General features: G+C 44.6%; 1 protein-coding gene across 1 annotated transcript in view; it reads right to left on the bottom strand.

The window, feature by feature from the left end:
- The window catches only part of WWC2 (WW and C2 domain containing 2), a gene marked incomplete in the record, with an annotated part of 165,696 nt that overhangs the window by 89,273 nt on the left and 50,454 nt on the right, over positions 1 to 25,969 (bottom strand). The window contains 1 exon segment of the mRNA XM_034770785.1: positions 23,323 to 23,432. Coding sequence (XP_034626676.1) covers positions 23,323 to 23,432 — 110 coding nt within the window.

Genomic DNA, 25,969 nt, shown 5'->3' with positions numbered 1-25,969 from the left:
CTCCCCCCAGAGCTGGCCCTGCTGATGAGTAGGTGCAGTGCTGACGCAAGCAGCCAAATGTGCACAGATGCCTGAGTGATACACGGATGTCAGCAGCTGTATACCAGAGTAATTTGTATTGACTGAAATTTTTAGTGTAAACAGGACCTTAAGCTTCTTCAGTTCCAAGGCAAGATCCCTGGTGATAATTATCAATAATACTTGATAGTCTTTCAAATTTTATGTTTTTTGGTGCTAACATTAGGCATATCTGGGAGGCAGAAAGAAAGTGAGACAGTTCATTAAATTAATTCACAAAAATAACAAGATGCCCAATTAATGAGAGGCTTGAGAATATAATGTTGGTGATTCTTCTCCAAATACAGATACATGACAGTGTAGTGCACTTCTACTGGAAAAGTATACACCAAACAAGCATAGGGAGAGAGAGAACCCATCACATAAAACTTAAGTGCAGTACATAAAAGATTAAAGCAGGGCAGCTTTATTCACAGTTGGCTTTCCACCAATCCCAACAGGGAATCTCTCTTTAAACTAACTTTAGCTATACAACCACAAAATCCAGTCACCTGCGCTTTTCCACAGAGACAGCCGACACACACAAAGAAGCCAATCAATACCTTTTTTCCCCTCAAATGGGCAACACATGTCCCCACCAGTGCATTTATTATTGCTATTGTGTTTTAAAACACCTCCACAGCTATTTACACAAAATAATGAGTGCTGCGTTTTCAGAGGTGTTCCTTCTTGTGAAGGAGGATGCCGCACAGGACTCAAATGGGTCAGCGATCAAATAAGATAAATGCAGTTGTGTTGGTTTTTGGAAGGATGCAATGATGTAATTGTATTTTAAGAGTGACACTAGTAGCAACGGAGAATAATTTTACAAGATTGGAAGGTCTTGTCTTCAAGCATATTATAGGTAATTGCTCTGTAGGTTTAAGTAACGATTGCTCAATGTGTGGCTCCAAGGCCAGTTGTAGCCCACAGAGTCCTAAAAAACGTAGCCTTCAGCCCCGTCCTTGTGACTGCAGGACAAGGACAAAGCTGATCAGCAGCAGGTTTTTATTGCTGACAAACTTAATGAAGCAATTTCTTTTTGCCTCTCAAAACTGCATATACAAACCAACATTATGATTATTTGAGCTTATTTTAGAATATGTGCATTTATAAGCGCCCCTCTGCCTCCTAGAAAGTTGTTAATATGGTCCCTTCTGTGACTTATTTACACAGGGAAATTGGCCAGCACAGCTATTCTAGAGTGGAACTCTATTTCACTACAAATGTGATTTTATTCAGAAATGGTTACTCCACTCAAAGCTATTCCAGAATAGCCTTCATGTGTAGATAAGGCTTTAAAATCTCCTCAAGAGATGCTTTTCAAAATAGAGGCTAGTTTTCACTATATGGCCTTTTAGAAATGAGTGAAAAACAACTCATTAGATAAAGAAATATATTTATGTGAAGTTACAATGCTAAATATACATTCACGTGAAAATTCAGAGCCACACTACTGATATAACAGTTTACCAGTTTCTACACAGCAGTCCATAGACAGAATAAAGTTTATTACCCTTTCCTGATAATATAATGCTACAGTTCTGGAAGCAGTGATCATTTGGGTGATTAACTCTGCTTTTTCATGCTTTCTAATGTTCACGGACATTCAAAATTAAGAGTTCATTTTTTTCCAAAGCAAATTTCACACTGAGACGACCCACAATACCCTTTCTAAGGGTTTTTGCTTGAATGAGAATTGGTTTTGTCATACCTGACTTCTGGTTGTTAAAGTTTTACATGGGAATATTATCAGGACAGTTAAAGGCATGCCGCTAATGGGCTGGATTGCTCAGTAGTAGTAGTGGCATATGGAGCCTTTCATCTCCAAGTCACCAGTTGAAATTCAGCCCAGCACAACAAAAAAATGCATTTCCATCCCATAGCTGTTCAATAGCTTATGTGAAATGAGTTTGGGGGTTTCAGTCCAGTTTCCAGTGGATAACAGTCTACATCATAAGACACTCCACCACAAATAGCTGGAGTTGGCTGTGTTAGAGACAAGCACTCAATGGGTATGGATAGTGAACTATACTCTTACCATAACAGGCTATTCCTCCAGGTCAGGATGAAGACACGTCCGTGGAGAATGGTAGGGAATCCAGCATAGCGTGGGCAGGATCTGTTCTATTGAAGAGAACTTTAATCCCCACAACTTAAAAAAATAGCTTATCATTACCTTTTCATATCAACACTTTCTGCATCATCGGAGACCCATCCTTCAAGGTCCAGAACCAGCATGCAGTATGGGCAACAGGCAATAAGGAGCAGCCCTGAGAAAGAGAAGCCACCTACCCTCAAGGATGATAGGGGCTCACACTCACCACACACAAGAGAAGGGGACGTAGGATGCTAGTGTCAGGGAATCCCTTCTAGGGGGGACAGAGGCTTCCATCTACCGACCTGACTGATGTCCTGAGAGGTGTGCTGCCTGCTTGGAGTCCACATCAGTGACATTATGGAAAGATTGAGGAGGCTCATCCATCCCTCTGGCAGGTGACCAAAGATATAAAAAAGATGACTAAGAGCTAGAAGTTGGAGCCGTGTGTGCACGCACATGTAAGTAACAGGGTCATTGGAGCAACAAGAGGGCAATGAGTGGAGGAATTTACTTAACATCTTAGCAGTGCATATATAAATGCAAGGAGTATGCAGAATAAACAGTAAGAACTGGAAGTCCTAATACACAAACCAAATTAAGACTTAATTGGCATCACAGAGACTTGGTGGAACAATTCACATGCCTGGATTACTGGTGTAGCAGGGTACTGCTTATTCAGGAAGGGGATAGATAGGGAAAAAAGGAAGCAAGTATTGCATTAAACATCAATATATACTATTGTTCTGAGGTCTAAAAAGAGGTGAGAGGCAAACTAGCTGAAAGTCGCTGGGTAAAGATAAAAGGTGTTGATGATTTGGGGGGGGGCATGGCAGAAGAGATAGGGACAGCATGATGGGAGGGGTCTGCTACAAACCACCAAATCAGGAGGTAGTGGTCAAGGATCAGGCATTTCTAGAACAAAATATCTAGAAATATCTAAAAATACAAGACCTGGTAGTAATGGGAGACTTGAACTAGCCGGACACCTTTTGGAAAAACAATATGGAAAACCCCAAAAAATCTCCAATACATTCTTAAAATGTATTGGAGACAATTTCTTGTTTCAAAAGGTGGAGGAAGTAACCAAGGAAAAGTGATTTTAGACTTGATTCTGACTAACAGGAAGGAATTGCTAACAAATCTGAAGGTAGAAGGCAGTTGGGGTGAAAGTGATCATAAAATGACAGATTTCATGATTCTAAGGAAAGGAAGGAATGAGAGCAGCAGAATAAGGACAATGGATATCAAATAAGTTGACTTAAGGAAACTCAGAATTGGTAGGTAAGGTCCTATAGGAAGAAAATCTTTATCATTATTATACTGACACATTCTCTTCATGTGTTAGTATAATAATGCCTGCATCTGTAATTTTCACTCCATGCATCTGAAGAAGTGGGTTTTTTACCCACGAAAGCTTATGCCCGAATAAATCTGTTATTTATTTGACACCGGACTCCTTGTTGTTTTTGTGGTTCTTAGACATGCATGTCCCTGTAGGTGCTCCACTCCAGGTGTGCATGTGCCCCGCAAGTCCTTGATCAGAAATTTTTTATTAGCAGTGTCCATTTGGCCCACACATACGCTCTATACACCCTCGTGCTGTGCTCTGAAGGTATATAGGGCTGGGCTGGCAAACCACCCTCAGTTCCTTTTCTATCTGTATGTGCAACAAGAACAATCAGAAGCAGAGAGGAAGGAGGGCAGGTAGTGGAGCACCCATAGGGACACATCTCAAAGTACCAGTTACTGCACAAGGTGAGCAACCTTTTCTTCTTCAAGTAGCGTCCCTTTGGGTACTCCACTTCAGGCGACTCCCGAGAAATATCCTCCCAGAAAAGACGCAGCTTCAGAATCAAGTCCATGGCTGAAGACAGTACAGCAGAACCCAGTATAGCACCAGAACTAACGGCATGGACCAAAGTATAATGTTTAGAAAAGGTATGTACTGAAGCCCATGTAGCAGCTCCGCATATCTCAGACTCTGGAATTGCAGGGGGAAGGGAGGGAGGAGTCTACTATCAATGCTCCAATTTCTCCAACCCTGCAGACTGAGGTGATAGCTACTAGAAAGGCCATCTACATAGGTAAGTGAAGTAAGGAGCAGGTCACCATAGGTTCAAATGGAGGTCCCATAAAAAGGCAGGCTGCCATCAAGAGTCGAATAGGACCCTTAACCTGGTGGTAAAGATTATTCAGACCCATAATAAATTTCAAGGATATAGGAGGAGCAAACATAGAAAACCCTTCTAGTGGGGAATGAAATGCTGATATTGCAACAGATGAACCTTAACAGAGCTAATTGATAAACCTGATTTTTTAAAAAAAAATCCAGCAGATAATCCAAGATGGCTGAGAATAGAAAAGATTTAGGCACGAGGCGGTGATGGTGACAAAAGTGATTAAACCTTTTCTATTTCTGAAGGTAAATAATTTGAGTTTGCTTCCTTCTACTGTTTAGTAATACTTGTATTCCTGTAAAGCAGGTGAAGACTAATTCCATGAACCATCTATGAGCCATGCTTGGAAACAAAGGACCCCTAGGTTGGGGTGAAGGACATTACCTACATCCTGGGAGAGGAGATGGGAGGCAGTCAGAAACTTGAGCACTGGTTGGAGAAACCGATGAAGCAGGTAAAGATACCAAGCTTGCCTTGGCCAGGTAAATACTAAGAGGATATCAGGCAGGACGAGGTCAGGGTTCTTATTCATCACTCTTATAGTTAGTGGTGTTGGAAGAAATTAGTAGGACAGGCCCTTTGTCCAAGGAAAGAGAAAGGCATCTCCCAAAGAGAGGCCTCCTCTTGAGCAGAATAGGCAGCACTTCCAGAGGTGGACCTATTTGCCACATCCAGCAACAGGGAGTCCACACCTCTGGAATATCCCACGAAGGATTTGAATGTTCAAATCCCATTTGTAGACCTCAGAGAAGGGCCTGATGAGCATATCAGCTGTGACATTCTGGGCTCCTGGAAGATAAACGGCCGAGATCCGACTCTGATGGGCTATACACCAGTTCCTGTGCACCAAAGATTAAAAAGTTGTGGGAGGGGGATTTTGCTATTACTGGATGACAAAGAAGCCTGAGGTACTGAATGCCTAATTTGCTTCAGTCTTCATTAAATAGACTACAGCTGATTAGATGCCTAACACAATTGATATTAACGACAAGGGACACAAGGCATAATGGGGAAAGAAGTAGTTAAAGAATATTTAGAAACATTAGATGTATTCAAGTCTGTAGAGACTCATGCAATTCATTCTAGGTTATTTAAGGAACTAGCTGAAGCAATCTCAGAACAGTTAGCAATCATCTTCGAGAACTCATGGAGAACAGGTAAGGTCCCAGATGACTTAAGAAGGGCAAACATAGTACCTATCTTTAAAAAGGGAAACAAAGATGACCCAGGGAATTATAGACAAGTCAGCTCAAATTTGATACCTGAAAAGATACAGGAACAAACAATCAATCAATCTGTAAGCACCTAAAGGATAATATGATGATAACTAATAGCTAAAATAGATTTGTCAAGAACAAATCATGCCAAATCAACTGAATTTCCTTTTGACAGGGTTACTGGCCTAGCTAGTGGATGGTAGGTGAAAGTAGTAGATGTGATATATCTTGATTTTAGTAAGGCTTTTTACATTCTCATAAGCAAACTAGGGAAACGTAGTCTAGATTAAATTATTATGTGGTGGGTGCATAACTGGTTTCAAGACCATAAATTCAAGAGTAGTTACCAACAATTTCTGGTCAAACTGGGAGGATACATCTCCTGGAGTCATACAGGGATCTGTTCTGGATCTGGTACTATTCAATATTTCATTAATAACTGGGATAATGGAGTGGAGAGCATGCTTATAAAATTGCAACCCCTCCCATATTGCTGTCACCTGGATTCAAAATAAAATTCAAAATAATCTTGACAAACAATCTTGACCTGTCCCTAGAAAAATCATGGAGCAGGTCCTCAAGGAAATCATTTGAAGCACTTGGAGGAGAGGAAGGTGACCAGGAACAGTCAACATGGATTCACCAAGGGCAAGTCATGCCTGACCAACAGATTGCCTTCTATGATGAGATAACTGGCTCTGTGGATATGGTGAAAGCAGTGGACATGATATACCTTGACTTTATCAAAGCTTTTGATATGGTCTCCCACAGTATTCTTGCCAGCAAGTTCAAAAAGTATAGGTTGGATGAATGGACTATAAGGTGGATAGAAAGCTGGTTAGATTAGCTGGGAATTGGTCCTGCTTTGAGCAGGGGGTTGGACTAGATGACCTCTTGAGGTCCCTTCCAACTCTGATATTCTATGATTCAACGGCTCGTGATCAACGGCTCGATATCTAGTTGGCAGCTGGTATCAAGCAGAGTACCCCAAGAGGCGGTCCTGGGGACGGTTTTGTTCAATATCTTTATTAATGATCTGGATGATGGGATGAATTGCACCTTCAGCAAGTTCACAGATGACACTAAGCTGGGGGGAGAGGTAGATACGCTGGAGAGTAGGGATAGCGTCCAGAATGACCTACACAAATTGGAGGGTTGGGCCAAAAGAAATCTGATGAGGTTCAACAAGGACAAGTGCAGAGTCCTGCACTTAGGACAGAAGAATCCCATGCATCGCTACAGACTGGGGACCGACTGGCTAAGCAGCAGTTCTGCAGAAAAGGACCTAGGGATTACAGTGGATGAGAAGCTGGATATGAGTCAGCAGTGTGGCCTTGTTGCCAAGAAGACTAACGGCATATTGGGCTGCATTAGTTGGAGCATTGCCAGCAGATCAAGGGAAGTGATTATTCCCCTCTATTTGGCACTGATGAGGCCACATCTGGAGTACTGCGTCCAGTTTTGGGGCCCCCACTACAAAAAGGACGTGGAAAAATTGGAGAGAGTCCAGCAGAAGGCAACGAAAATGATCGGGGGCTGGGGCACATGACTTACGAGGAGAGGCTGAGGGAACTGGACTTGTTTAGTCTGCAGAAGAGAAGAGCAGGGGGGCAGGGGGGAGATTTGATAGCAGCCTTCAACTACCTGAAGGGGTGTTCCAAAGAGGATGGAACTTGGCAGTTCTCAGTGCTGGCAGATGACAGAACAAGGAGCACTGGTCTCAAGTTGCAGTGGAGGAGGTCTAGGTGGGATATTAGGAAACCCTATTTCACTAGGAGGGTGGTGAAGCACTGGAATAGGTTACCTAGGGAGGTGGTGGAATCTCCTTCCTTAGAGGTTTTTAAGGCCCAGCTTGACAAAGCCCTGGCTGGGATGATTTAGTTGGTGTTGATCCTGCTTTGAGCAGGGGGTTGGACTAGATGACCTCCTAAGGTCTCTTCCAACCCTGATATTCTATGAAATAGAAGAATTAGTCTGAAATCAACAAGATGAAATCCAATGAAGATAAGTGCAAAGGAATTCAGTTAGGAATGAAATTTCAGATGCATAGCTTTAAATGTGGAATAGCTGGCTAGATGGTAGTACTGTTGAAAAGATTCAGGGATTATAATTATCACAAATGGAATAAGAGTCAATAATGTTAAATTGTTGTGAAAAAAAGGCTAATGTTCTGGGGAGTGCTAACTGACTGACCCATGTCAGACACGGGGGGTGATGGTGCTGCTCTGCTCGGCACTAGTGAGGCCTCAGTTGGAGTACTATTTCCAGTTTTGATCACCAGACTTTAAGAAAGATGTAAACCAGTGGTCCCCAGACTTTTTCGGTCATGTCCCACCCTTACCCGGTCTGTGCTTCCCTGGAAGCGGAGCCACAGCCAGGAGTGACGGCCAGGAGCCAGAGCTGGAGCTGCAGCTGGGGCTGTGGAAGGGAGACAGGCGTCAAGGCCAGGGCCGGTGCTGCAGCTGGGGGCAGGGCCAAAATGGAGCTGCAGGCAGAGCCTGGGCCCCACCACGCCCCATCAAATGTTCCTCCCCATCCCCTTACAGGGGCACGCCCCACAGTGTGGGCACCAGATGCAGACAAACTGGAGAGTTCAGAGGACAGCAACAAACATGACAAAAGGTTTAGAAAACCTAACCTATGAAGAAAGGTTAAAAACTGGGCATGATTAGTTTTAAGAAAAGACTGAGACAGTCTCTAAATATGTTAAGACCTATTATAAAGAGGACAGTTAACTGTTTTATAGGTCCACTGAAGGTAGGACAAGACACAATGGGTTTAATCTGCAGCTAGGGAGATTTAGGTTAGATAGTAGGAAAAACTCTTACTTTAAGAGTAGTTAAGGATATGCCTACACTTAAAACACTACTGCGGAGCACTTGCACCACTGCAGCTGCACAGCTGTAGCACCTCAGTGCAGACAGTACCCATGCCAACAGGGAGGGCTGCTCTGTCAGTGTAGGTAATCCACCTCTCCAAGAGGCAGTAGCTAGGTCAAAGGGAGAATTCTTCCATCCATCCAGCACTATCTACACTGTGGGGTTAGGTCAATGTAGCTACGTCTCAAAGGTATGGTTTTTCCACACCGCTGAGGCCTGGTCTACACTACGGGTTTAGGTCGACTTTAGCAGCGTTAAATCGAATTAAGCCTGGACGTCCACACAACGAAGCCCTTTCTTTCAACTTAAAGGGCCCTTTAAACCGGTTTCTTTACACCACCTTCGACGAGGGGATTAGCGATAAAATCGGCCTTTGCGGGTCGGAATTGGGGTAGTGTGGACGGAATTCGTCGTTATTGGCCTCCGGGAGCTATCCCACAGTGCTTCATTGTGACCGCTCTGGACAGCACTCTCAACTCAGATGCACTGACCAGGTAGACAGGAAAAGACCCACGAACGTTTGAATTTCATTTCCTGTTTGCCCAGCGTGGAGAGCACAGGTGACCACACAGAGCTCATCAGCACAGGTAACCGTGATGGAGTCCCAGGATCGCAAAAGAGCTCCAGCATGGACCGAACGGGAGGTACGGGATCTGCTCGCCATATGGGGAGATGAATCAGTGCTAGCTGAACTCCGTAGCAGTAAAAGAAATGGCAAAGTATTAGAAAAGGTCTCCAAGGCCATGAAGGACCGGGGCCATAACAGGGACACACAGCAGTGCCGCGTGAAAGTTAAGGAGCTACGGCAAGCTTACCACAAAGCCAGAGAAGCAAATGGAAGGTCCGGGGCAGAGCCGCAAACTTGCCGCTTCTACGCGGAGCTGCATGCCATTCTAGGGGGTGCAGCCTCCACTACCCCAACCGTGTGCTATGACTCCGTCAATGGAGAAACACACAGGGAAGACAGTTCGGGGAACGAGGAAGATGAGGATGGAGGTACTGTAGGTAGCTCACAGCAGCAAGGAAGCGGAGAAACCGGTTTCCCCAACAGCCAGGATATGTTTGTGACCCTGGACCTGGAACCAGTAACCCCCGAACTCACCCAAGACCCTCAGGGCACACAGGAGACCTCTGGTGAGTGTACCTTTGTAAATATTTGTAAATATTACACATGGTTTAAAAGCAAGCGTGTTTAATGATTAATTTGCCCTGGCAATCGCGGCCAGTACATCTACTGGAAAAGTCTGTTAATGTGTATGGGGATGGAGCGGAAATCCTCCAGGGACATCTCCAGAAAGCTCTCCTTCATGTACTCCCAAAGCCTTTGCAAAAGGTTTCTGGGGAGGGCTGCCTTATCCTGTCCGCCATGGTAGGACACTTTACCACGCCAGGCCAGTAGCACGTAGTCTGGAATCATTGCATAACAAAGCATGGCAGCGTATGGTCCCGGTGTTTGCTGGCATGCAGACAATATCCATTCCTTATCTCTCTTTGTTATCCTCAGGAGAGTGATATCATTCACGATCACCTGGTTGAAATGGGGTGATTTTATTAAGGGGGACATTCAGAGGTGCCCGTTCCTGCTCTTCTGAACAGAAATGTTCCCCACTGTTAATCACGCGGTGGGGGGAGGGGTGAAGTGATCATCCCAGAGAATCGGGTGTGTGTGTGGGGGGGTGGTTTACTTGGGTTTCTGCCGCATGTTAACCCGGACACCGCAGCCCCTCCTTTTACATTGAAAACCCATTTTAAATGGCCAACCCAATTCATCCTTGATATGGGAAATGCGCTGCTGTTTGAAACCTTTCCCGCATGTTAAGAAGGTTAAAAAAGCCAAAAGACTGTGGCTTACCATGGCTGCCTGCAAGCCGAAATATGTTGCCTGGGGCACTGCGTGAGTGATCTCTCATACCAAACCGGCAGGCAGAGGAAAAATGCGACCTTGTAATGACCGTGTACCCATTGTTCTCTAAAATGTGTCTTTTTTAACCACCTCTCCCTTCTCCTCCACCAGCTGCAAATGTTTCTCCTTCGCAGAGGCTAGTAAACATTAGAAAGAGAAAATGTAGGACGCGGGACGATATGTTCACGAAGCTGCAGATGTCCTCCCACGCTGATAGAGCACAGCAGAATGCGTGGAGGCAGTCAATGTCGGACATGAGAAAAAGCACAATATGAACGAGAGGAGAGGTGGCGGGCTGAATGGCGGGATGAAAAGAGCAAGTGGCGGGCTGAAGATGGTAGGTGGCGTCAGCTTGCAGACAGACGGCAAGAGTCAATGCTCCGTCTGCTGGAGCATCAAACTCATATGCTCGAGCGTATGGTTGAGCTGCAGGAAAGGCAGCAGGAGCAGAGACCGCCGCTACAGCCCCTGTTTAACCAACAGCCCTCCTCCCCAAGTTCCATAGCCTCCTCACCCAGACGCCCAAGAACACGGTGGGGGGGGCCTCCGGCCACCCAGTCACTCCACCCCAGATGATTGCCCAAGCATCAGAAGGCTGGCCTTCAATAAGAGTTAAAGTTTTAAAATGCAGTGTGTCCTTTTCCATCCCTCCTCCCCCACCCATCCCAGGCTACCTTGGCAATTATCCCCCTACTTCTGTGAGGAACTAATAAAGAATGCATGAATGTGAAAAAACAATGACTTTATTGCCTCTGCAAGCGGTGCTCGAATTGGGGAGGGGAGGGTGGGGTGGGGTGGTTGGTTTACAGGGAAGTAGAGTGAACCGGGTCGTGGGGGAGGGGGGGTTTGGAGGGTTCATCAAGGAGAAACAAACAGAACTTTCACACAGTAGCCTGGCCAGTCACAAAACTCATTTTCAAAGCTTCTCTGATGCGCACCACGCCCTGCTGTGCTCCTCTAACCGCCCTGGTGTCTGGCTGCGCGTAATCAGCGGCCAGGCGAGTTGCCTCAACCTCCCACCCCGCCATAAATGTCTCCCCCTTACTCTCACAGATATTGTGGAGCGCACAGCAAACAGCAATAACAATGGGGATATTCTTTTCGCTCAGGTCTGAGCGAGTCAGTAAGCTGCGCCAGCGCGCTTTTAAACGTCCAAATGCACATTCCACCACCATTCGGCACTTGCTCAGCCTGTAGTTGAACAGGTCCTGACTACTGTCCAGGCTGCCTGTGTACGGCTTCATGAGCCATGGCATTAAGGGGTAGGCTGGGTCCCCAAGGATCACGATAGGCATTTCAACATCCCCAACGGTTACTTTCTGGTCCGGGAAGTAAAACTGAGGATTTTCACTTTTTTTTAAAATTTGAGTGACATTTCATTTGAACTACTCTCAGTGCTGGTTTCCCGGGCCCAGAATCGGCGTTCCACGCCATGAACCTGCCCCAGTGACACCATGATTTCCACATTGCTGGGGCCTGTGCCTTGTGAGAGGTCTATATCCATGTCAATTTCCTCATCACTCTCTTTGCCGCGCTGCAATCGCCTCCTCGGCTGGTCTGAGTTTCGCCTTGGCATGTCCTGGCTCTGCATATACTCCAGGACAATGCGCGTGGTGTTCATAGTGCTCATAATTGCCGCGGTGATCTGAGCGGACTCCATGATCCCAGTGCTAGCTATGGCGCCTGGTCTGAAAAAAGGCACGAAACTAGTATCTGACGGACCAGGGGAAGGAGAGAAGGAGGGAGGGAGGGAGGGCGGGCCGAGTGACGACATGGCGTACAGGTACAGGGAATTAAAATCAAGAACGGTGGCTGTGCATCAGGGAGAAACACCAACAACTGACACACAGAATGGTCCCCCCAAAGATTAAACTGAAAACCCTGGGTTTAGCAGGCCGTTGATTTGACGGAGGGAGGGGGAAGCAAATGAATACAAAGCAAATCTATTTTTTACATCTTAAGACGACGGTGCAGCGTGACTGATAGCCCTCGGCATCTTTCTGGGTGCTTGGCAGCAAATACTGGGCGCTTGTCAGTTAGTGTATTACTATGGCCTTCAGGCCTATTGCACAATCTGCTGCTCAGGGAAGATTCTGCTAATCTGCGATGACCCAACTTGTAATAGGACGGTTACCAGTCGTAATACACCATCTACTGCCAAAAGGCAAGGGGCTGGTGCAATGCAGCCCTACGGCTGCCAGCCCCACAGCTGCCAGCACCCAGATCGCCGATGAAGGCTACCAGTCATGCTGCACCGTCTACCGCCAAAAGGCAGTTAGCTGCTGCTGCTGTGTAGCAATGCAGTCCCACGTCTGCTGGCACCCAGATGACATATGGTGACGGGGACCTGAGCGGGCTCCATGCTTGCCGTGGTATGTTGTCTGCACAGGTAATCCAGGTAAAAAGGCGCGAATCTATTGTCTGCCGTTGCTGTGACGGAGGGGGAGGGGCCTGACGACATGTACCCAGAACCTCCCGCGACACTGTTTTGCATCATCCGGGCATTGGGATCTCAACCCAGAATTCCAATGGGCGGCGGAGACTGCGGGAACTGTGGGATAGCTGTGGGATAGCTGCCCATAGTGCAATGCTCCGGAAGTCAACGCTAGCCTCGGTACTGTGGACGCGGTCCGCCGACTAGAGCACTTAGAGCATTTTATGTGGGGAAACACACAATCGGCTGTATACAACCGATTTCTATAAAACCAGCTTCTATAAATTCGAACTAATTTCGTAGTGTAGACATACCCTGAGAGACGTAGCTGTACCGATGTCAATTCCTAGTGTAGACCAGGGATAAGTCTGGAATAGGCTTCCTAGGGAGGTTGTAGAATCCCCGTCACTGGAGGTTTTTAAGAACACGTTAGACAAACGCCTGCCAAGGATGATCTAAGTTTACTTGTTCTTGCCTCAGGGCAGAGAAGTGGATCAGATGGCTTGTCAAGGACCCTTCCAGCCCTACATTTGTATGATTCTATGATGGCTAGCTGGTCACCATCATATTCATTTGTGTTTTTTTTGCAAAGCAAGTTATGAAGCCAGTTTATGGCACAGAAAATACATAAAATAAATGTACTAATGGCACAACTAAACATGAACAAGAATGTATCCCTAGATGTATTTTATTTTTAATAGTTTTTCTGGTTCTAAGAAGCATTCACATGACACCAGACTTCTCAAGGAATATGTGGGGGAAGGGACAAAAAACATTGCTTAGATAAAAAACCCTTTATCTTACTTCTAGTGTTAATTTCACTTATTTAATTATGACACAAATGCAGAATCCATAATATTGCAAAATATGTGCTGCAGAGACAAAGTCTGAATGTAGGATCATTGTATACCAACTAAAATTAACCGGACAATTTGTTTTTAGTTTCATTTGGCAAAGTCAATTGCACATTGTAAAGTTAAATCAATTTTTCTAAGAAATCTTTATTAAAATCAGTGTGCTTCAATTATAAGCTATTTCAGGTGGGCAGTTTGTATATTTATTTATTTAATAACAAGAACAACTGGGGACCTTACTTCCCCAATATTCAAGATCTGTGAGATGCACCATACTTCTATAAAATTCTATAAAATGAAAAACCAACACTTATGGTTTCTACTGGGAGAATTACACAAATAGCAAGATGCTATGTTTTGCCCAAGAAAATTCCTGAGCACTAGAATTATTATCTCTCTTATGTACAGTTTTGTTTTTTACTATAACTTTTAGTGCTAACACCAAAGTGGGGACACCAAGATTCATGGCCAACAGCAGTCAAGGTTCAAAACACTTAATCTGGGATAAGAATTTGGGCCAAATAATAATTCAGTGCCAACACACTAAGACTTTTTAAAATTATGTTAAACTGCTCTTGAAGAAAGCTGTAACCAGAAAGAAAACAGAAAACCTTCAGTACAACACATTACATGTGCATGGGAAACAAAATGCTTCATAGGACACAAGGTATTTCAATTTTTCATTAGTTCATTTCAGATATTTATGTTCTTGTTTGCTACAAAGTAACTCTGCCAAGTCTTGGTTTAAAAAAAAAAAGTCTTTAACAAAAGGAAATTACCTTATCTTCAGTAGATCATACTTCTAGAAAATAAATAATACTGAAATCTTACAACCTACCAGAAGCACAGTAACAGTAGACAGGAGAGAATTGGATGTTTTTATTCCAGGAATAGCAATGCTATGGAAGCAATAAATTTTCAGCATCTCCCCTGGTAGACTCAAGTAGCAATGTTGACTTGCTCCAGTGTGAAACACATGCAGCTCTCCTTGGCCAAAGATATGGCAATTAGTCATGGAGGAGGGATGCTGTGTAGGTAGAAGATGAGAGATTTCTAGGGCTCCCAGAAGAAAATACTAGAGAGATGGTAGATTGTTGCTTCAGGTGGACATGAGTACCAAGAGTAAAGTACAGACTCATAGAATTATACAATTCACCTAGGAGAAAAAAATGTCACCTGAAGATTAAGTCACTCCAGTATATTACACAACCAGGGAGGCATGTTCACGTGGCTACGGAGTGGCTGGGTGGCCCGAATTGGGTCTCTTGCCCGATGACCTATGGCTCTTCTTACCTGCTGCCGGGGTGTCGTACTTCCTTGATTTATTTTTGGACACACGTGACAGGGAGTGGTGCCGGGCGGAGCCCGATGCTAGAGTCGTATTGCGCACAGAGGCCGAGGTACTTGGCAAGTCTTGGTGGGACTGCTCGGAAGCTGGATGAAGGGCAGACTCCATGAGCAGAGCCCTCAAAATGACTATCCCACTCCCTCTGAGTCCTGGGCTGAAAGATTTTACAAATACAGCACTTGTTCTTCACGTGTGATTCCCCAAGCACTTGAGGCAGCTGCTATGGGGGTCACTTACAGGCACAGGCCTGTTACAGTCCGCTCAGGGTTTAAAGCCGGGAGATCGGAGAATACCCCACCTGGGGCGAAGTCCGCACTGGGACTCTAACTATACTTAACAACTACGACTACTATAAACAAACTATTTACAAGGCCCTAAAGCTCGAAGTCAGTAGAGATGAAACCGCTAGCCCTTGCTATGCAAGGAAAGGCACGCGACTAACTACAAGGATGGTAAGAAGGAACTGAGAGAGCACGTAGGGCCGGCCGTGCCTGATATACCGACACATGAGCACAGCATTCAAGGGGATGATTAACATTTCCGGTAGATTTGTTTATCAGACAAAAATACATAGTATCTTTTTTTAAAATAGTGTTCAAATATTTCTCAACTCAGCTAAGCTGACAAAATAATCATTACATGTAACTGAGATGGAAGCCTTAATGAAAAGTTAAAAAAACAAAACAAAACACCTGCATTAGTTTCAGGTAGATCAGCAAGAGTAAAAACATGCTACTAGACAATATTGAACACTATAGTTTACATTCCAAAAGCTTTCTGTAAGCAATATTGACATTGTGAAATCCTGCACAATTCAAACTTGAGCCACAAAAAAAGATTCCCAACTACACTTTTGAGAAAGGATTCAAAAGAAATCATTTCCATTTGATACATTTGCTCATTGGGTATCTGAAGAAGAAGATAAACAGAGTATGTTACAGAGGCAGTGGGTTTGACAAAACCCTGTGGCCCTTCAAGATCACACAGTCATAACACATAATATGGTTGCAAAGTTATCTAAAAGTCAGAAGATGAAGTAGAGGAGTATATCCCTCAATGATAAAAATGTCACACACAAAAAGAAATTCACATTCCACCAGTTTTATGGATGGGGAAGTTTATGATTTATAAGGAGAGCATGGAGCATTAGATTGCAGAGAAAGTGTTCAGAGCATTTTTCCCTTTTCCTCTTCATTCTGTTAGGAACCTGCAGATAAAACAAGTCTCCTCTCCTCCAGCCATTTTCTTCAACTTCCCATAAACTTAAAACAATTCACTCACACTCTCACATACCCCTTTTTCTCAGGATGTTTATACTCAAAGATTTCTACTAGGAATGATGGAACAAAACCATGTCACTGAGGTTGTGGTGTACCAGTCCTCTCTCCATGTCTGGTAACAGGGCTCTAGGAACACGAGTTCAGAGGCAAGCACTATAGACACTTCAAGCACTAGGCTTTACAGGATCCAGCCCTTGGTGGGGTCTCAAAACAAGAACACATACTTCAAGCAACAGAGAATTCTTTTACTAGGACTACCAGAAATAAAAGATGTGAAAACCTGAAAACTCATTATAGAATATGTGTATTTTTTCACTTTCCAAGATTCCTGCCTCTGTCCCACAATAGCTTTTCCCTGAAGTGGATGCATTAGCACCAGGCTGGTGGAGAGAGAAAAGTGATCCTATCAGCAAGGCTCCATACAGTCGGCAAACCAGTCCCAGGCATAAGCTGGTGCCAGAGCCTGGACAAATGTGACAAGAGCTGAGATCCTGTTGCCATGACATTGCAGATTGAGTTACTGCTGTCAAGTAGTTTAGCCAAGCCAACATTGGCTGAAACTGCATGAAGGAGGCAGCAGGAGGATGGAATGATCAACTCCACTGAGTTTTACATTCAGAGTGCAAGGGGCACCATCCCTGTCTGTTTTCTTCCTCTCTATCTCCCTTCTGCCATACTCTTTTTATTCTCTTATTCCCTATCGATGAATCGAGACTGAAAGGACCTATACGTTGCACATTCCATGCTTCCAGAATAGGAGGAAAAGTGACTTAGATAGAAATACTTTTTGGCATGTAGAGGTGTAACAAATCTGTGTAGGGAATTATGAGAGAAGAGGAAGACATACAATGGATTGGAACTTATATTACATAATACTCTAAGCACGTACAATGGATTGCTTTCCATTCTACTTGTAAACAATTAACTAACACAACTCTTCCTGGGCTCCACCTCTCTTGTGTTGTGAAGCTGTCCCAGGCTTGTGGTATTGCATATTACAGCGATTATTTATACATCAAATATTTGCTCTTCTCCAAGATCAGAGTGGAAAGGATTTTTTTAATTGCTTTAAGATATTTGTTATTACTTTTCCAGATTAAAAAAAAAAAAAAAAAAAAAAAAAAAAACGTAGCAAGGCTTTCCCCCCCCTTAAAAAGAGGGTTTCCTTTCTTTAATACAGTAATGCCCACTATTACAATCAACTACACACAAACACTGAGATGGTTAAGCACATATTCCAAAGCCAAAAGGTAGAAGAAAATATAGTAGATAATCTTTAGCTTTGCATATGGCATAGACGTGTCTAGCTACAATCACTTAATCACACACATGAATGTACAGGACAAGGTTATTTGTCAAAATCTAAACATTTTGGAGACTTTGATTTTGACAACTTTTTTCGAGAAACAAGGCATGGTTCCTGGAGGGCTACTAGGGAGCCTAGGCTTCCAGGGTCCATGGCTCCAGGGGAGCTCTGGGGTCAGGGACTCCAGGGTTTCCAGTATGTATGGCAGCTCTCCACGGCGACTGCCCCGCAGGGCCTGGGCTCCATCCCCTTTTGTGGAAAATTCTGAACTTTTTTTTTAGTTCCAAATCGAAAAGAAACAAAAATTTTCATACTATCAAAATCCCCCCATGAAATAGAATGCCTCTCTCCGCCCAGCTCTAGTTTTCAGAGAATTAGGGAAGAGTTGTGGAAATTATAAATGGGAAAGGAAGAAAATAAAAAGTGGCTGAAACACACTACATCTATTTGAAAGTAAAAGGCACTTGCAGGAAAAAACAGCTATCGAATTCTGAACATAGCAAATAACCTACATTATTCATGTAAGGACAATGCGTGGGCAGCAGAGGCGACACGTAACCCTCTGCTGCCTGGTGCCTTCCCGCACACACCAGCCTCTGCAGCTTGCAGCACGCAGCCAGCACCGGCCAGAAAAGGGACAGGGGATGGAGCCCTACTGCTCTAGAGCTGGCACACAGTGGGGGCTGCGCTGATGGACCAGCAGGGAGAGCGGCCGGCCCTGCGCACTGCGTCTTCGCTCTGTCACCAGCCTTCTACACCCACACTCATTGGCGGCCACTGAACCCCCATTCACTGCTGGTGGGTGGGTGGCTGGCAAGCAGGGATCCAGCCAGAAGTAGGACCTGCCAGTACTGAGGGGGGGAACAAGGGGGAGAGAGAGACAGAAAATATGGGACAATTTGCCCATTTTTAAGAAAAAGTTGGGACATCTGCAGGAGGGCTTAAATACGGGACTGTCCCTTTAAAAACAGGACATCTGGTCACCCTATGCCTGAGTGAATGGGAGAGGCTTGGGATCAGCCAGGGTCTGCATGGGGGAGGCTCCCCAACAATCCTGGCCCTCCCCCCAGAAAAACCTATACTTCTTCCACCCACACTCAACAACCCTCCAGGCTCCTTCCCTCTCCCTTAGCTCCTCCATTACTCCTGACACTCACAAGCCCTTGCACTACTTCTGACGGGTATAGGAAATACAGTTCTTTATTGTAAATTAAATGAATTACTCAAACCTCTGTATTAATATGCCCAGTAAGGAATCTATTTGTTAAAAAATTACGAAAATCTTTTTTTTGGTCTATTTTGTTACAGACATACTTGCTGATAGATATTTTGAAATAAATTACCAAAATAATGTAAAAACTGGCATGATTATATTGTGTTATTTTGACAAATAAAATATGCAGAATTTTGCAAATTTTAAAATATTGTGCGCAGAATTATTATTTTTTAAACACAGAATTTTTAATTTTTTGGTGCAGAATTCCCCCAGGAATAATTGACTTCTACTCAGTTCAGGAATATGCTTTATACAGTCACTTCAGAAAGAAAGAAGGAAATGAGGACTCTTCTGTTAGGATACCTGAAAAATCACTTTTAATCCCAAAATTTCAGGAGGTAGATGTAGAAAACAAGAGGCAAAATGACCCCACACATATCCATCACTGTTTATGGCAATGTCAGTGTCTAATTTTGGGTGTTAAAAGGACACACAAATTGGAAAACTTATTTCTACCTGAGTTTATTATATTTATTACAATCGTACATAACATCTGAGGCCTGGTCTGAAAATAACTCAAAAGTTATATTGGCATAGCTACAACAGTCAGGGGTGTGCAAAAAAACACAACACACTCAAAAGAAAGAAAAACGCAGTATGACATATTCCCAACCTGATCTCACCCATTTCAATAATAATTTTAATTAAAATAAAAAATAAAATTAAAAATAAAAACCACACACACTTTGGTGAAAATTGTTGCTATCTAAAAGTATGGAGCAGTGGTGGGCAGTGCACAGCCCGCAGGTTGCCCACCACTGGTATGGAATATTTCCAGCTTCCCAATACTTCCTAGCAAGTAGATGTCTAGAGCACGGCAGACAAAAGTCTAAACCAGGGTGGCCAACCTGTGACTCTTCAGAAGTTAATATGCGGCTCCTTGTATAGGCACCGATTCCGGGGCTAGATCTACAGGCGCCAACTTTCCAATGTGCCGGGGGGTGCTCACTGCTCAACCCCTGGCTCTGCCACAAGCCCTGCCCCCACTCAACCCCTTCCCGCTCCCTCCCCTGAGCCTGCCAGGCCCTCGTTCCTCTCCACCCCCACACATCCTCCTGCACATCATGAAACAGCTGATCGCGAGGTGTGGGGAGGGAGCGGGAGGTGCTGATCGGCGGGGCTGCCAGCTGGTGAGAGGCACTGGGAGCAGGGTTGGGGAGCTGATGTAGGGCTGCTGACGTATTACTGTGGCTCTTTGGCAATGTACTTTGGTAAATTCTGGCTCCTTCTCAGGCTCAGGTTGGCCACTCCTGGTCTAAGCCATCGATATTTGTAGCGTTTAAACTGATTTTTTGAAAAGCCCATGATTTTTTTTTAATAAGTGTTCAACACCGACATAGCACTGTTTCCATTGAAATCAGTGGGAGTTTTACCATTGACATCACTGGGAGCAGACTGAGGCCAACACTGAGCTCTTTTGAAAATCCCACTGTAAATTTCCCATCCTTTATAGCTGTTAAAGAAACCATTATTACTTGAACTAGTATAATACTGTCTTCTGGTTGGTAAACACACCATCCCATTGTCTAGACAGGTGCTCACTATCTTGTCGCTGCTTACTCAGAACTATTGTTACTCAGAACCCTGGGGGCAGCTGAGAAACTGACAAGAATCATGTTAAATTAATTTATTTGGGGGAAAGCTGTGAGCAGGTAGAATAGCAGGATGATGCAAGGAAAAACAAAAAAGAGGGTGGATGGGTAGTAGAACAGTGGACAACTCCCTCCTGCCTGCAGAATAAAGGAAGCAAGAGGGGGCAGGATAGGAGAAATTGCACTCTCTCTCTCAGCTGCTAGGGGATTCACATTTAACAGACATTTCCTACTCCTACTTAAAGCGGAACTTCAAAACAAACTCCACAGCCAGCAGCTTGGTAGGAATCCCAGTGACTTTCCCCATTCCCTGTGGAATTTTACTAAGGCACTGCCCCATGGTATTTCATTGGTGGGTCTTTATCCCCGTTTATCACACCTATTAGCCAGAGACCAATTTTACTCCCAACTAGCCAGTGTCTGATTTCTTCTCTCCCCCCGCCCCCTTTCATAAAATGCATTTCTTTTATCATATGACACTTGGAGAATGACAAAGACAAAATCCATGATTAGTACGGATGAAAGAACAGAAGATAAACTAGAACTACAAGGAAGGTTATCCACCATTCTAAGACAGACTCAAGAATTCCACTCTGGGCAGTACAGCCCAACAATCTGTCGAGGACGCAGCAAACAGAAGCAAACATTGCTTTTTAGAAAGATGGTGGTACTTTTTGCAATTAACCACCCCATACCGTTGTTTATTTCAAAAACATCAGAGTAACACATTCATTCCAGTCAGGCGAATTAAAGCTCATATAATCTCAACGTTTGGCATGTTAGACAAATGACCTGCCTCTGACCCTTATCACAGGCTGCTTACCTCCCAGCGACTCAGACAAAGAGTGCTCTCTTCAGAACACCACCTCAAACATGCCACAGTTACCATCTACTGCTGTCCAAAATATCATAAAGTTGATAAATTTCACTGAAATTACAAGGCAACATAGATTTAATAAAACAGCTGTACATGTCAGATCTCTCACTCCCAAACAATGGGTAAAAAAAACAGTTGAACTAAACAAAAACCCAACAAACCTATCTGCATTTCATTACCATCCATCAAATACACTTACAAAAAAGGGAAGTTAGCTAAAAATACTTCTATTCTGTTGCAGTCACAGGAAAGTATAAGCATGTACACAGCTGAGGAACACACAATTCTTCTATAACCTGTTATAATTGGCAAGTGGGAATAGTCATGTCTCAGGAATTCTTACTGTGACAATTTTAAAGCAAAACCATGCACATCTAAGTTTCCATGGAAGTGCAAAGTAGCACTTATAAACAACATGGCCTCTGTCCATGTACAGAAACAAATTATAAAAAGAATTTTTTTTGTTTTTAAGGTGAAGATTTTTAAATAGTGACTAGTAATTCTGAATGCCTCAATTGTTAATTGGTGTCCAACTTGAAATACCTTAAAAGAAGCATGATTTTCAGAGTGGTGGTATTCGAGCTTTTTGAAAATTAGGCACCCAGAAATCTAAAGCATTCAAAATCTCACTAGTCATTTTTGAAAATCCAAGTTTATGAACACATCAGCATTCACACTGAAATTCCTGACATGCACCCCAAGTCTGTGCACTGGGCTGTATAATGCGATTTGTAGTAGTAATATTTGCATTCCCTCAAAGTATATTTAATTTGGATTCAGTGGCACTGTTTTTTTAAAAATCATTAACAATTCCATATTCTGATTTTTTTTAATTACATGAACAACCAAAGCCAAAAGTCTTAGAGAGAGAGAAATGAATGTGAAAAAGACAAGTTTGCTCCAACAGTGTTGCTCAGTTTTAGAAACATATTTTTTTCCCTTCCTTGCTTCCAAAGAACAGATTTGGTAAAATACTTCCCTACTTTTATAGTAACATATTAATTTAGAATATTTAAATCATAATACAAGACAAGTGAGAAATCTCTGCTTTCTTTTACTTGGTTACACAAGAGACTTTTAAAATGGCACAATATGCACATTTTAGATTCTAAGGAGCCTTTTTGTGAAAATGCTGAAGGCATCATTCAGTATTGAACATCTAGGAATGGAAAAGCACAGAAGACAAAATACTTACAGGAAAATTATTTACCTATACAAATCTAATATACATTAGATTCCTAAATTTTCAAAGAGTTGTTTAGGATCTAGACACAAAACCCAATGCAACTCTGAAAATGTAAGGGGTAGGAGTAACTGTTCTATTATACCAACATAGCTCCCTACAGTAAGCCTATTGCATGCAGCCAGTGGAGTCACACGAAGGATGAATTAGTTCCAATGGCTTTATTTTTCCAAAATACTGTAGATGAAATAATTTGCAGCACAGAATCTATTCTAAAAGAATGCTGTTCTTAAAACTACAGTATGTTTGCCAGTCCTCGTTTGGAAATTACACTGAGTAAGCACTTCTACCCAACACCAGCTAATCTTCACTGGTTCTATCTGCCATTAGATTGAAGCTGATGTTTCATTCCTCTTCTAAGATTTCCTCTGTTACTGTGAATTACTGAATGTTCAAAAGACTCAAAATGTCCTATATTATCTCCAATTGGCAATTATTTGAGTCCTATAGCAGATGCTTATTTAAGAATACTAAGCCTTCTCTACTTACTGTACACATCTGAGCAGTATACTTCTTCCACAGCAGTTCTTAGAAGACTGAGCCTTTTGATTAGTTCTGAGCCAGTATCACTCTCAGAAAAAAATACATACTCACAGGAAAGTGTGTTTGTGTTTTTGGGGTGAGGGAGGGACCTGTTTTTTTAAGCAAGGCACTGAACAGGCTTTCTATGAGTTACATAAAAAAATCCTTCCCCACTCCTACTCCTCCTTTAGGAGAAGAAAGTCTAATGCAGCTAAGCCTTCTCATATGATCAATAAAACAGATCAAAAACACTTACTGTTTATGTGATCGATATAGTAGACACCAATCTGAGGATCATATGCAGCTTCCCATCCCCATGGTAGTTCATCACCAACACAATCCGCGAATGACAAAGGCTTTGTTAACCTAAAAACAAATTAGAGTAATGCAATTAAAGCAATGGTTTTTTTCTTGAAAAATTCTGGACCTTATCCTATTGTTCATAATTAGAAGCTAAGGATTGATATAGGGGGCTAGCAGGAGGAAAGGAGAAGAAAAGTTGCCAAACGGCATGGAAAAATAACCTCAAATGCTTGAATGACTTTTCAAGGATATCCTTCTGACTATATTAACTCAAAGTTAGATAAATTATCCCCAAAATTTGCCTAGCCTAGGCACTCTTGATTGGGAAATCTACTATAATGCTATCCTCAAACTCTCCAGTAATTAAACAACAGCAGCAGACAACAGCTTGAAAAAAATCTACTCTCCTACTTGACTCTTGTAAGTGGGAGGACCTACGCTTTCAACCTTGATTTCCAAAGTACCAGTGCTCTGCTTTAATCATAAAATCATCGTTCCTCCCCAATGTCCACACAGAAAGTTCAGAGAACAGAAAATAACTTCACGTGGCGTACCATACAGGTAATCCTATTCTGATGGACATGTGTCCTTGGAAGCATGAGTGGCAACATGAAGTAACACTACTAAATCTTAGAAGAAATGTCTAAATCATAAGAGTGAGTGTGTGTGCGTGCATGCAGCCCAGAAAATTAAATTTCTCGGAAGCTCACAATTCATGCTGCAGTGATGGGGGCCAGAAGTACACCAAGATAAGACTTCTTACTGAAGAATACTGAAGTCAGTATATTGTGTATGTATCAGCACTTAGAGCAGGGGTCGGCAACCTTTCAGAAGCGGTGTGCCGAGTCTTCATTTATCCACTCTAATTTGAGGTTTCGCGTGCCGGTAATACATTTTAACATTTTTTAAAAGGTCTCTCTCTGTCTATATTATATAACTAAACTATTGTCGTATGTAAAGTAAACAAGGTTTTCAAAATGTTTAAGCAGCTTCATTTAAAATTAAATTAAAATGCCGATCTTACGCCGCCAGCCTGCTCAGTCTGCTGCCGACCTGGAGTTCTGTTCACCTAGGCCGGCAGCGGGCGCTGAGTGGGACCAGCGGCCAGGACCCCGGCTGGCAAGTGGCCAGAACCCCAGACCGGCAGTGGGCTGAGCAGCTTAGCCCACTGCTGCTCATCCCGCTGCCAGTCTGGGGTCCCGGCCCTGCCCACATAGAATGGGTACCTACCGTCTCCCTGGTTTTAGCCCATTTTCTTCCTCTCTCTCTGCACAGAGCTGATGGTGGGAGTGCACTGAGCACAGGACTGGGGGTGAAGGAGCAGGCTGGAGGTTGGGGTGTAGGGTCTGGCCAGGAGCTAGAATGAAGGAGGGGGCTCAGGGTTGGGGCAGAAGGTTTGAGTGTGGAGTGCTTACCTGGGCAGCTCCCATTTGGTGTGAGGGGTGCAGGAGCTCCCATTTGGTGCAAGGGGTGGGGATGTGGTGGGGGATGCAGGAGTCAGAACATGGGGTGTGGGGTGGCTGGGTATGTGTGGGGGTGCTGGAGTCAGGGCTGGGATCGTGGGGGGGTGCAGGGGTCAGTGCAGGGGGTTGGGTGTGTGTGAGGGGGATGCAGGGGTCAGAGCAGAGGGCTAGGGGCGTGTGGGGGGGGTAGGGTGGGGAGCGGGGTGGGAGTTGGGACTCCTGCTGGTGTCTGACGCGCGGGGTAGGAGTGCTGGGAGCGAGGACTCTGGAGTCCTAGGTTTCCAGCTGAGCTCTAGTTGTTTGAGGGGGTGGGGGGCAGACTCCTGGGTTCCACCCTCAATGCCAGAGGGGAGTGGGGTCCAGTGACCTGGGGTGGCGAAAGAGGCGTACCCAGCTGTTCCCAGAGTCCAGCAGGCGGCAAGCCACAGCCCCCGGGCTCAGGTTCGGGCTGCGGCCTGCCCCAGTACAGAGCCGAGCTCATCCAGGCACCGGGGCTCCGACCCCAGGGCAGCCTGCCTGAGTCCAGGGAGTGGGGCCGGCCATGCTCGGGGCAGGCGGGCGCACGGCGCTGCTGGGACCCAAGACCCTTCCCCACTTACAAGCCTCACAGGCTCTGCGACTCCTGTGGAGCCGGGTCCCTCTTCTTGCCCCCGCCGGCGGGGCCGCTTCCCAGACATGCTAACCCAGAAACAACCTCCCGCTGGAAGTGACAGAGGTCAGCAAAGCATGTGTAAATGCCGGCGGGAGGGGCGGAGAAGAGCGGGCCGGGCAGGATTTTTAATGGCACGCTGCTGCCTGCCGGGGTCCCAGACGCCGGCCCTGCTCAGCCCGCTGCCAGCTGAGCGGGGCCGGCGGCCGGGACCCCGGCAGGCAGCAGCGTGCCATTAAAAATCCTGCCCCGGCCCGCTCTTCTCCGCCCCTCCCGCCGGCATTTACACATGCTTTGCTGACCTCTGTCACTTCCAGCGGGAGGTTGTTTCTGGGTTAGCATGTCTGGGAAGCGGCCCCGCCGGCGGGGGCAAGAAGAGGGACCCGGCTCCACAGGAGTCGCAGAGCCTGTGAGGCTTGTAAGTGGGGAAGGGTCTTGGGTCCCAGCAGCGCCGTGCGCCCGCCTGCCCCGAGCATGGCCGGCCCCAC

This window comes from Trachemys scripta, chromosome 5, assembly GCF_013100865.1.
Source record: "Trachemys scripta elegans isolate TJP31775 chromosome 5, CAS_Tse_1.0, whole genome shotgun sequence".
In the NCBI taxonomy this organism is placed as follows: domain Eukaryota; kingdom Metazoa; phylum Chordata; order Testudines; family Emydidae; genus Trachemys; species Trachemys scripta.
The sequence above is the reverse complement of the archived record's forward strand: the minus strand, read 5'-3'. Positions and strand labels throughout refer to the sequence as shown.